At 38.8% G+C, this 13,340-nt stretch overlaps 1 protein-coding gene across 4 annotated transcripts in view; it reads left to right on the top strand.

Annotated features, from left to right (window-relative positions):
* Nucleotides 1-13,340, top strand: part of LOC129415507 (cullin-9) — a 58,834-nt gene that overhangs the window by 35,514 nt on the left and 9,980 nt on the right. For all 4 annotated transcript variants that reach the window (XM_073872973.1, XM_073872972.1, XM_073872970.1 and 1 more), the window contains 6 exons: nt 81-283; nt 1,209-1,376; nt 1,678-1,823; nt 1,938-2,067; nt 6,354-6,556; nt 7,375-7,631. In XM_073872973.1, the coding sequence (XP_073729074.1) occupies nt 81-283; nt 1,209-1,376; nt 1,678-1,823; nt 1,938-2,067; nt 6,354-6,556; nt 7,375-7,631 (1,107 nt within the window). The remainder of the gene's footprint in view (nt 1-80; nt 284-1,208; nt 1,377-1,677; nt 1,824-1,937; nt 2,068-6,353; nt 6,557-7,374; nt 7,632-13,340) is intronic.

Raw genomic sequence — 13,340 nt, 5'->3', positions numbered from 1 at the left:
TGTAGGAAAAATGCCAAGTGGTGAATTCTTTAATAAATCAAGTTAAATCATTGCAAATGTCTATTTTTTGCTCTCTTCAGGTATTATCTGGGTGATCGTCTTTTGGGTCAGGGGAGGGTGTGGCTTGAGAGCGCTGTGGTGGAGCAGATCGGGACCTGCTTCCCAAACCGATTTCCCCAGCAGATGCTCAACAGCCTCAATGGGTCGGAGGAGCTTCAGCAGGAGTTTCATCTGTATCGTCTACAGCAGCTGGATAAAAATCTAGAGAACTTTGAGGAGATGAGAGTGATGTCTAACCCCCCAGTCACATTAGCTACAAGAGACAGAGACAGAGCGACAGGCTTTGTCTCTCTGTCTCATTCATTTTCAATGGGAGTGGCCGTTTGCCAGCGACGAGCTCGCCACTGGGCGAGCAAGGTGGGGCCAAAATAGACAAGCAGGCTATTTTATGCAAATGCTGAGCGATGCGACAAAGCGACTGCCAATCGGAGTTGAAGGAGCAGCGTGACGTAGGTCTGTGGTCGAGTCTGAGAAAATAATTCAAGATGGCGGAAAATGCGTATTTATGTATATATCTGATAAGTTTGCCATTTTATCTCATATATTTTGTTACTTTTATCTAGAAATAAATACATTTAAATCCAAAAATACCGTTCTTGTAACTTAACAATACTTCTAAAGTGACTTTTGATACCGCTTTTAGAAACTAGCCAAGGAACGCCCATCAAGCAAGTAGGGGGCGTGCACACCAAAGCTTTTAAACGCAGGCGGACGAGCACTCTGGTTGCTGTGATATTTCTGCTTTGTTTATCAATTGCACCTGTTGGTTGTTGTGATATTTGTCCTGCCCCTCATCTGCTGTGATTGGACGGCCATGTGAGAACTGACATTGACAAGCTGAGCTTTTCACCCAAAGTTGAATATTTTTAAACTCTCTACGCTAGCTGCTGGCTTTTTTGAAAAACGGTGTGCCTCGATTGGAAACAATTGAAAACATACGCTGGCATAAAAGCTTTAGCGTGCACGCCCCCTAATAAAAGAGCTGCTCAACTTCGTGTAACTTAATGACTATAAATGTGACATGCTTTTTAAGACTATGTATGACTCGTTTTGAATTTTTAAATTCAGGGTGTTTCTTGTAAATGACGACGGTATAAGTCATGTTTTTAATGTTTTGTGTTTGTGTGTGTGTGTGTGCCATCAGATGATGGATGAGGATATGTCTGAGCCTGAAGAAGAGAGTGACGTGAAAGTGTTGGTCTTATCTCCACGTTGCTGGGCTGTGTCGGCTCCTTGCTACCTGGAGGATCCTAGCAAACACTTCCCCTCTCAACTCTGCAGATACCTGGCCGGGTTTACAGAGTTTTACACCAACAGTTAGTTCAGATTCAACTACATTCAATTTCGATGTGATGTCTAACCTGATGTAACTGTGAATGATTTAGCTTTTATCCAAAGTGTAATTCCAATCACAGACTCATTGAAACCCATGGAAATTCATTGGCTAAAAAGTGATGTTTAAACTCCTCATTCTCATATTTACACTAAATCTGATTGGTTGATAGTAGTTTTGCTCCAACAAGAATGTGATAAATCACATTAAACATCTTGTCTTCCCATCTAAAAGTTGTTGCATGTGTCCATTGATATGCATTCTAATGTATATCTGCTGTGTAGGTCAATGCATGTATGGCCTCAGTCACAGTAAGCCCAGGAGGCTGCAGTGGACCTGGCTCGGCCACGCGGAGCTTCACTACGGCTCCTGTACGCTCTACGTCTCCACACTGCAGATGTACATCCTGCTACAATTCAACCAACAGGAGGTTTGTCTCCAAAAACACTCTTCAAAGATGTCAAGCTTACAACCTAAAACTATGTTTGCGGGCTTACGTACTGCATACTAGCTTCAGTACTTCCTTTTTCCCTCTGTTTTACAGGATGTTAGTGTGGAGGCTCTACAGCAGGCCACCGGTCTCTCTCCAGCCATGCTGACTCACGCTCTCAAACCTCTTACTGTGGAGAAGGGTGTTCTCATTCAATCCGGCTGTAGCCAGGATCCTATGAAGGGTGAGCGGGCTGATCTCTGTACTAGGGATGAAACAAAACATACACTTACTTTGTACGTCATTTAAAGGGGACATTTCACAAGACTTTTTTTAATGATTAATGTCAAATAAATCTTTGGTGTCCTCAGAGTACATATGTGAAGTTCTAGCTCAATGTCATATAGGTCCCGTACACACTGCATATAAATTCACTTGTCACATCACCTTTTAATGCTTAATCCTTTTCTGTACACACACAGTTCAGTAATTTACGGGACTCACAACCGCATTCTACAACCGAATTAACTCTCGCAAAATGCAGGTAGTGACAACCGAATTTACAAAAACTCTGCACAGTGTGTACATAACCGAACTGAACAACTAGTAGTTAATCAAGTGTTTAAGCATGCATCATAAACAGGACAGGTCTCTCTTCTGAAAAAATAAATGCTTAAAAGAGGAAAAGCACAAGTGTTTGCTGACTAGTGTTGCCAGATCTTGCACCATAAAAACAGCGAACAAGAAAAATCCAATAATAAACCGAAATAAATCTAAATGCTTTACTTCAAAGATCAAAATATTGGGACCGGCACCCTCACACTTTATTAACACCAAAAACTTGATCGCTTCATGAGCCAAAAGCCATAAACGCTTAAGCGCCAAAACGGTATTTACGTGCAAAAAAGACGAGGACCTGGCAACACTGCAAGACCGCGTGCTCCGCGCCGTTTTTGTGTGGGTCCTTTAAAATGCAAATGAGATCCCTACACTAAATGGCAGTGCTGTGGTAGGATAGTGCAGATTAATGGTATTATCCCCCTCTGACATCACAAGGGGAGCCAAATTTCAATGACCTATTTTTCACATGCTTGCAGAGAGTGGTTTACCAAAAGTTACTGTGTTATACTTTTTTTTTAACTGTTTTTAGGCTTTTTGGCCTTTATTTAGACAGTATAGTGGAGTGGAGACCGGAAAGTGTTGGGTGGAGATAGGGGAGCGGGATCAGCAAAGTACCTCAGAGACACGAATCAAACTCGGGTCGCCGTAAGCACACTGATGCTATATGTCTGCGCACTAACCACGGGGCTATGGGCGCCGACTACTGGGTTATACTTGGTCACATTTTCTAGGTTGATAAAAGCACTGGCAACCCAATTATAGCACTTAGACATGGAAAAAGTCAGATTTTCATAATATGTTCCCTTTAATATCCTGCTGATGCCACAGCATTGATTGTCTGTGTTGGTCAGTAATGAAAACCCTGTTAATACAGTAGTATTGTAATTATTTGTTATAACAGTTGGATTCCGTTCATTTCTATAGAGCTTTTTTTACAGTTTTGTGTTGTTGCAAAGCTTTTATAGAGAAAATATATTTTGGTGCACAATAAAAAGTAATGATAATAAAATACATGAAAAATAATAATATTAATTTTAAATTGTTATTAATAACAATAATGACCGTTATAAGTAATACATTAGCATTACTAAATCAGATAATTTTTAAGTTTATGTATTAGATCAGTGGTTTTCAAAAGGGGGGGTGGGGGGGGGGGGGGGGGTGGCGAGATGGTCCCGGGGGGCCCCAGTTTTATGAAATTTTATAAAATACATAAATTTATCATGAATTCTGTGTAATTAAACCTAAAAAAATAATAAGCCTACTAACCAACAGCACTACTAGGTATAAATGTATATGTTTTGTTTAATAAAAATATTACATTTTAAAACTGTTTTTGTCATAAATTTTCTTTCGGGGGGGGCCGCGAAAAAATGCACTGTACACAAGGGGGGCCGCACGCTGAAAAAGTTTGGGAACCACTGTATTAGATGACATGAACAGTTTTACAGCATGTATTGATCTTTGTTAATAACAGTACAATTGTTTGCATTAACTAATGTTAAATATGTGTTCAGGTAATAAATGCTACAGTCTTTAAAGGGCCATTTCACCGATAGGAACATTAATCTTTATGGAAAGTGAGTCATATTTGTAGTCAAAATGTAACATAAATGTAGAATTTTGTGCCTATTTGACAGAGAAAAGACAAAATGTGACTTTAGAGCACATTTGTATGAAAAACAACAACTGCCACTATGCACCACAATGCACAGCTCTGCAAGCCACTTCCATTAATCGGAACACTCCGACATGCTATTATGTACATAAATGCCACGTTAGTAAAACAAAGAAAATAGCCACCACCACTGTGTCTGACAGACACCAATCATGATTTACTTTTAAACGTGATGTTACATTGTGTTACACACAATAACACTCTGGCCTGGTGTGTAGCAAAGTCTTATTCAAACAGTAACGTGCGGTTTCAGATGCGCAGTACAAATGTCTTTCCAAGTACTTAAAAAAAGTGTATGCATTTTAAATGTTTATTTAGTTTTACCAATTTTCTTTTTGTCTCTTGTTTACTGTAATTACATTTGTGTTATTATTGGCCTCACTGCTCTCACAATATAGACATATAAAACACCGCTCAGATATGCTATTGTGTACATAAATGCCACGTTAGTATAACAAAGAAAATATAAACACTCACTTTAGTCAGACGTCCGTTTATCCCTGCATCCTCCACACAAACGCGTCCCCTGCACAATATCTCCACAGACGCGCTGCCTCAGCTCTTGGAGCTTGTGCTCGTAAACCGAAACACGTCTTTGTTTCTGGTCGCGTGCTTATTTCATTCACAAAACAAACGTTCATATCCTTATCTGATCCAGAAATGTTAAACCGAAAGCAAACGGCGCGAGTCCGTCCAAGCCTATATACTCCGCAGCGCGTCTGCTCGTAAACCGAAACATGTCCGTGAAATAAACATTCCAAACGCGTGCAAAGTTCCTCTCTTGTCTAGAAACCTTCACCAAACAAACGTCCATATCCTTATCTGATGCAGAAATGTAATAAAGCAAGCACACCGCGAGAATACAGGCAGTAGTCTGTCCAAGCTTCTCTACGCAGCAGAGGCCGATGGTTGCTGCGTCTTCACCGGGCTCCTCTACCCAGCCGACGCCCAGGCTCCGGCCTACTCCTCGGGCTTCTGTTCCTACATCTGCCTCAGCTCTTTGCAGTATTGTGGCTCATAAAGGTGCAATGTACAGCGGATTAGAGCATCACGCTTGTAAAATCACCCTCTTCCATGTAATATTGATTAACTTCCACTGTTATTGTAACATGAATTCTGGCTCGCTCCACAACTTCTGTTTAGCTTAGCTTAGCATAAAGATGGCGGCTGATCATTTTTTTCCCGTCTGTGTTCGTATATTTTCGTAAGTCCCACCCACTTATCTGTAATTGGTCTGAAGCGTGAGTGGGTCCCACCCATAGCCCCCACCTTGGAAAAATGAGGAATGAGTGTCTGTAGTCTTTCACACTCAATAGAGATACAGGATTTCCTTCTTTCAATGACGCAAAATGACGATTTTTACATCATTGAAAGAAGGAAGTGCCTCACTGAAATCAGTATTTCTCCCCTCTCAGGAGAAACTGAGGGAATGGTTGCACGACCATTCAAAAACATGACTGGGGTTCTAACGGTACAAAGCTTAATGCAAATTGGTGAAGTTTCCCTTTAAGGCTAACATGAAGTTGCTTTTAGTGCAATAAACTGTAAAGTATTACTGAATGCTTCTTTTCTGCCTTAAAGAGCACATATTATGCTAAATCTTCTCTTATGGGTTTGGACATAAATGTGTGTTGGCAGTGTGTGAACACAACAAACCCTAAAATGAAAATCCCCATTAAACCAAAGCAGTCTCATTAGACATAATCACTGTCTTGATTCTCTTGTCAATGTGATGTCACACAAACAAAGCCTCGCCCACAGCCACTGACTGTATAGTTAATTTATCTCAAAGGCTTTTCTTAATGTGTTTGTTAGCACATTGTAGCGCTAATGCATTGTCTCCGACTGTATTCACAGGAATCAGATCTATTTTTAACCAAAAGCGCTCACTGTCTGTTGGTAGCTCATTTGCAATTAAAGGTACAGACATGAAGCTTTATTGCTCCCATCCAAATAGGGACATTTTGGACATGCTATAATAAATGATATGTGTGGTATTTTGAGCTGAAACTTCACAGACACATTTTAGGTACACCTGAAACTTATATTACATCTTGTAAAAATTAGCATAATATGTGCCCTTTATGATACATTAGGTGAAATGTATTTTAAAGGTTGCTGTCGTTCTAGAATTACAAACAGATCTTTTTAAATAGAATTGCAAACCATTTACATCAGTGAACAATAGTAAACCCAAAGTGATCTGTTTGAACTCTAATTTCACTTTCTAGGGGTCCTGAGACTGAACAAGAGGTCCCTGTCGCAGAGTTCAGACAGACGCGTTCACCATTTCCTGCTTCCTAAGCAGACATACCTGAATGTGGATGAAGATGCTGCCATCACACTGGAGAGAAAGAGGAACTACGTCTACTGTCTCATTGTCCAAATCATGAAGATTGAGAAGGAGATGCATATTGATAATTTGGTGTTTAAGGTAAAGTCTGGAGGAGTTTGGAAAATATGACGCTTAAAGTATAAGTCACTTTGGGGCGGTTTCCCAGACGGGGTTTAGATTAATCCAGGATTAGGCCTTATTAGTTACCGTATTTTCCGGACTATAAGTCACACAATTTTCATAGTTTGGCTGGTCTTGCGACTTATAGTCAGGTGCGACTTATGTCAAAATTAATTGATACTGACTAACATGAACCAAAAGAAAACATTACCGTCTACAGCCATGGGAGGGCGCTATATGTTGCTCCGGTAGCCTACCCCTGAAAAAAACTGTTACTACTGAAACTTGTAGTCCAGTGCGACTTATATATGTTCTTTTTCCTCTTCATGACGCATTCTTTGACTGATGCGACTTATACTCCGGAGCGACTTAAATGTCCTAATATACCGTATTTTCCGGACTATAAGTAGTTTTTACAAACAAACCTTACAAAATCTGGTGAATAACAGCGGAAATATGGACTGCCGCAGGGAAGCATTTTCTCTTAATTGACAAGATAACTCGTCAATGGCGGGGAAAGATTTAATGTGAAATAAAAAGATATAGTTAAAATATGACCATGTACATCATGGTAACATTAGTTAAATTGTTTGAAAACAGTAAAAATATTTTATTTACAATAATAATTCGGAGACTCATTGAGAATGATATCATTAAAAACTGTAAAATGCCCATGTGTTTTAAATGAATGACAGTTTTTAGGGTTTTTTAACTTGTATTTAAAGTACTAACAATGTATTTACCAGTGTATTTCAAGCTGGATTTAATGCTAGAAATGTTCTGCATATATGTTGCAGGTGTTGGACAGATGTCAGAAACAGGAGTCGATTCGTGGTGCTGCCTTGCTCCGTTTCAGCTGCAGCACTACCGATGTGCTCTCCTGCATCATGCACGTCATTAATAAAGGCTACCTCCGCCGCAACGAAGAGAGCCCACACATCGTAGAGTTTTTAATGGAAGACCCCACCACACCCCGCAAGGGCCAGGCGCAGTTCTCCTTCAAGATAGACGTGAAGAAGAGCTCCGCGGGCGGCAGCGACAATGCCGACACCAGGTGTGCTGATGACCCTTAACCTTTGAGCCTCATGTGAGACAGGAGACGGAGAGCGGGAGATGTTTATGTCTTATGTCCGTTTAAAGATCGTATGCATGGCGTTCTGTTCCATAAAGATATCATTCTTTGTTCCAAATTCGAAAGGCAGCATTGCATGTATCCTTAACATAAAAGGAAATCCCACAATGCATTGCAATAAGCTCAGTGAGAAAAATGTATCCAAATGTAAATATTTGCCAAAAAAAGAAAAGGTTATGTTTCGTCATGAATGGATTCAAATATCAAGGGTCTTTAAATATCCTCAGGTTGCATTTGAATGTGAGATGTTATATTTGTGCCAAACAGAACTGTAAAAATAATCAAACTTTCAGACAACGTCTCCCATTGGCTGGACAAACATGTAGCCCCACTATCATTTATCAGTCTCTGCGCTAAAACAGATTACAGTATATAACACTCTTCACATTTTAAGAGTTTATTTTTTATATCTCTTTTTAAAATTGAACATTTATTGTGTTTATAAGCTGCAAAAAAATTGTTGATAAATATGGTAGATATATTGCAAAAGGCAAATTGAGCAAATTTATATGTGCCAATATGTTTATCATATTAAAAATAAAATCATGTTTGTTGCTCATTTATTCTGTGCACAAAAGATTAATATAATATATAATAATAATATATTGAAAATTATGAGATATATAATTAGAATTTTGAGTTAATGATTCAATAACTTGACCTTCAATAACCTTTTGGCTCTACAAACTTGTTTAGAAAGACCCAGTTGATATTAAAATGCATTCATTTCGAAGCATTTCTCATTTTCAAATTAATAAGTATCGAAAGTTTTTTTTTATATTTTTAACAGGTTCTTGATCACATTTAATCAAAAAGGTTTAGGCTTTTATACAGGGTTTAAATTTCAAAATCAAAATTTAAAGGAACAGTATGTAAGAAATTTATATCAATTAATCGTAAAATGGCCCTGATATGTTACTAGACATTAAGAAATCATTTTCATTTCAAATACTTATAACACTGACAACAGTGGTATGGCCAGGATAATGTCATTTAAAAAGTGGAGTTGCAGCCCTCAACTGATGTTTATGTTGTCATTTTGTGTATTGGCCACCAGTTGTGTGATTGCAGTACCAGTTTTAGCCACAAGTTTTGTGATTGCAATACCAGTTTTGGCCACAATCCTACATACTGTTCCTTTAAGGCCTTCAGAAAAGTCTGCGCTGTTCTAAGTCTTAAATAATGTTAAACCGGTTTTAATTGTCCTACATCCATGTAACGCTACCTCTTATGCTGATTGAAATGCTCCCGCAGCACTTTTTTTTTTAGCTTTTTTTTCCCGCTTGTCCCCACATATGCGTTTAACCGCAGTGATGGACCCACCAGTGTCTCCTCAATTTAATTAATTATATTTTTTGCCATAAAACATATCAATGCCTAAGAAACTCCTAAAAGGTCTCGTTCTTTCTGTGTTTTTGAAGCTTTGATTGTGTTTACAGTGCGCAATAGGGATGCTCATATCAGTTAATTTTCCCGACCGACAACCGTAGCTTCTAAACCGAACATTAACCGTTAACTGATAAGATTTTAATATGAAATTGTCATTGAGTAAAAATACAGTTGACGGTTGTCTGTGAACTAGTAAAAACAAAAGATTTAATTTGAACGTGCAAACAGCAGCGACAGATCAACAACAGAACCAGGATTCATACATTATCAGATATTCACGCAACATTACCTTATTAAAAAGCAACAAGCGAACAGTCCAGAGGATTAATATCCAAAAAGGGCAGATTGTCTCCGTTTCATCTACCACAGTGGTCATTTCTAAAGCCGGGTGCTTTTCAGAAAGTTTTGTTTTTGCGTCGTCTTTCTCCGTTTGTACAAAAGAGAGATGTTTATGGACCAGAGCATGTGAGCGGTGCGGAGCGGGAGCGGACTGGTAATATTTCCATCAGAGCGCATTTCCGAAGTTTCCGCTCCGCTCGCTCAATACGCAGCACCGCTCGCTCATCCCAGTATGCCCTTTGGTAATTTGATAGTTCGAGAATCTATAGCAATAAGTTATGGAGTTCAAATACTGTTTTAATGAAGTCGCCAGCCTTATATAGAAATGAAAGAAATGAAACTAAGATTACAGAATAACTGTAGCGTCGTCTGCATCTAGATGCCGTTTTAAAGATGAAAATTACTTTAATCTAACTGATCAACACAAATACAAAGCGCCATAATGTAACTGATTGCTTACCAGCATTAAAACCACTTAAAATAAAAACCTTTATAGTTCTCCCGTTCTCCGCTCCGTGGATGAGGAAGCTTAGCCAAAAACGCCGGTGCCTTTAGTATTAACTGACTGAACACTTGACTCTTCCATGGACATTTAGATATTATTTTTTTTCATCAACAGCATGCGTGGAACATTATAAACATTGATGATAATTTGCCGACTCGACTGATTCAGCGCACATCCTCTATTTTACAGAGTCCGCTTAATTAACGGCTTTTCGTTCTGTCCGAGTAAGCTAAACATTTTTGTTCTGCAATTTGCTCTCCTGTTTTAGATAGCATTTAAGCTTCTGAAATGTTGACAAATCAGTCTGACTAAAATGATCTATCCAGATGAATTTAGCCAAAATAATGATTTATTCGTTTTCATATTAGATACACGTTAATTTAGCTACTAATATACTATTGAAAATGCCATAAATAAATACTCATGGCCTTCTGTATTGCATTCGTTTTGTACATTTACAGGTTCATACTGTCTAATTTTAATTTCTTTAAGACACAGCTGTGTTCTGTATTTACTGATGCACTGTAAATTTGCACTTAAAAAACCTTCTTGTTAAGAAATTGTTCTTCATTTATTTTAGTTTTTCAAATAATATATTTATATAATAGTATAGTTTGTTAATTTTTTTTCTCATAAGGGGAACGAATTATTATAATATTTCGTAATTACTTACTACATTTATTATTACTTAAAATTGTGAATTAGTAAAACGTGGATGTCGTGGAAACAATTTGTTAATTTGAATTATATCCGGAACCCCGTATCAGTTATAGGTCTAATAGCCAACACACAACTGTACATTTTAGCTGATTTATCAGCTAATACTTTAATTAAATGCAATTATCCAAGAACGTTAGTACAGAAAAAATAAGGCTTACTAAAAAATTTTTTATGTCGGAGCGGGAATTGGTTTATTTGCTAGCGTGAGCGGAAAGTTAACGGAGCGCTTGCTTGGGCGACTGAGTGGAGCGCTTGAACAGTAGAGCGGAATATTTAGCGGAGCGTCACGCCGCTCTGCTTCGCTCACATGTTATGGACAGGGTCAGAGGCCATCAGCGAACGTCTGTCCGGGACACGCGCGCGTCTCCGTTCAGCTTCCAAACACGCATACAAATGATTTCTCATACAAATGATTACTTTATCAGACGTCAGGGCAGCAATCATTTGTGTCATTTACAGGACATTCACAAATTAAAGATCGAAAAGTGGCGAAATGTCTGTCGGCTCATGACGACACGCACCATGTATTAACAAATTTTTTTTTTATTTTAACTGATAATGTTAATCGGTCATAAATTCTTACCTTCGGTTAACGGTTAAACGGTCAATGTGAGCATCCCTAGTGCGCAATATACCATGTGTTCATGTTTCATGTGTAAAAAAACATTATTTTTCACACAATTGACTTATCTGTATAGCGCTGTTTTCACTGTCCTCAAAATGGTCTGATGTCTTCCTGGTTCTATGAAGTCTCTCCTTCAGAAATACGTAACGAGTTCTGATTGTGTAGTTTGTTTAGTGTGTTATGATTCGACAGCAGCTTAGCTTGCCGTTCGCTTAGCTGCCGACTGACGTATTCTTGTGGGCGGAGTTTAGTCAAAAAACTGTTCTAGTGATGTCATTAAAGCAGGAAGTAGAGGGCTGTAGGCTTTGAAAGGCGAATTCTGTTAAAGAAAATTTATCACCTGGCAGTGAACTTTGAATTTTATCATTTTACAGGTATTATTTATGCTCTAACAGCAACATTACACACTAACTAGGGTTTAAAAAATGGGATCAGAAAGAGCGTGACCTTTAAAGGTGGTGTGTGTAAATTTTAGCGGCATCTAGTTGTGAGTTTGCGAATTGCAACCAACATCTCACCCCTCAATTTCAAAACGCATATACAGCCGTCAGCCGCCACAGGACAAACATGTCGTTATCTGAGACGACGTAGGGCTGAAACTCACTCTGTAGAGCAGTTTTTTCGTTTAGGGCTACTGTAGAAACATGACTGCGACTTCCATGTAAGTAGACCCGCGGTGTATGTAGATAAAACTGCTCATTCTAAGGTAATAAAACAATAGTTCATTATGTAAGGTCTTTTTACACCACTGATAATAAGGTTAGGTATATTATATTGCATTTCTGTCAAGAGATCCTACTAAAAATTACACAATGCACCTTTAACCTGATAAGGATCACTGTGCCGTACACGGTACACCCCCTCCCTTGCACGTGAGGCTGCATTACGTCATTGTAACTTTAAAGCACTAAATCTTCAAAATATACGGTCATGCGGCACATCGTTGGAAAACTTAGACTTTCGGGATTCCATTAAGCGCACACACAAAGCATAATATGATTTTTAGCAGTCATAAAACTGTAATCTAGTTGTTAGTTACCTGAACCGGGCGGCGCCGATTTAGGATATTTACTTACCTTCAAAATCTTCCCTTTATCCGCTTTGGTGAAATTGTCCAAAACAAATTGTTCATGAATCCCCAAAAGTCCAAGGAAATGGAATATCCAAGCCTTTTAATCCAAAACGATTTGTTCATCTCACAATCTTGACGTTTCTGACCGAATTACGATATAAAAAGTGTATACAGTTAGTTCACTAATGGACATTCGTTCGAATCTCACTTTTCATTCATGATTTATAATGAATATATTCGGATGTCACGTTTATTGTGCAACGTCTGAGGAACAAATACGCCCCCTTGTGGAATTTCAGCCGTTCCATAAGAGGCTAAATGTCCTTATATAAATAAGACCTAGTCGTGGATTAATCTACACCTTGTCCGGAAAACCGCCCCTATATATTTTAACAGTGGCTGCTCGAGTGTCGTGTTTGCTTGTGTTTTCAAAGCATGTGTTTGTTGCCTCATGTGAACAATGTGAATCACGTGTCTTTGGCGAAGTAAGTGCCTGCTGCACATGCATTGAAGGGGTTTATGGTAAAAGTTACTCTCACGTTCACAAAAATACTCGCAAGACACTCCCTTAAAGGCGCTCTAAGCGAATTAAAGCGTTTTAGACCATAAAAATTTTTTTGTTACATACCGGAAACATCTCCTCACTATCTGCTTGCTGCCTGTCCGCTGATCAAACTGTAAAAAAACGCGATCTCTGTAGACAGCCCAGGCTTCACAAACGGCAATATCAACAAGTGGCCAAACCTAGCATCACATAACAAAACAAAGTATTCCAGCCAATAAACGACAAAAAGGATTTGGGGGTGGGGGCTGGGCGCGTTCATGAAAGCACGGAAGGGAGGGGGAGGAGTTAGCTACGCTCAGTCTGTTTGAAAACAGTTTCAAACGTCAACAATAACTAACGTCTCGCAGATTCGCTTAGAGAGCCTTTAACCGTAAATTCTGATTAAGTGAGTATCTGGCAAATGGGAGGGTCTCTTA

This window comes from Misgurnus anguillicaudatus, chromosome 11 (genome assembly GCF_027580225.2).
Source record: "Misgurnus anguillicaudatus chromosome 11, ASM2758022v2, whole genome shotgun sequence".
NCBI classification, from domain to species: domain Eukaryota; kingdom Metazoa; phylum Chordata; class Actinopteri; order Cypriniformes; family Cobitidae; genus Misgurnus; species Misgurnus anguillicaudatus.
The sequence above is the reverse complement of the archived record's forward strand: the minus strand, read 5'-3'. Positions and strand labels throughout refer to the sequence as shown.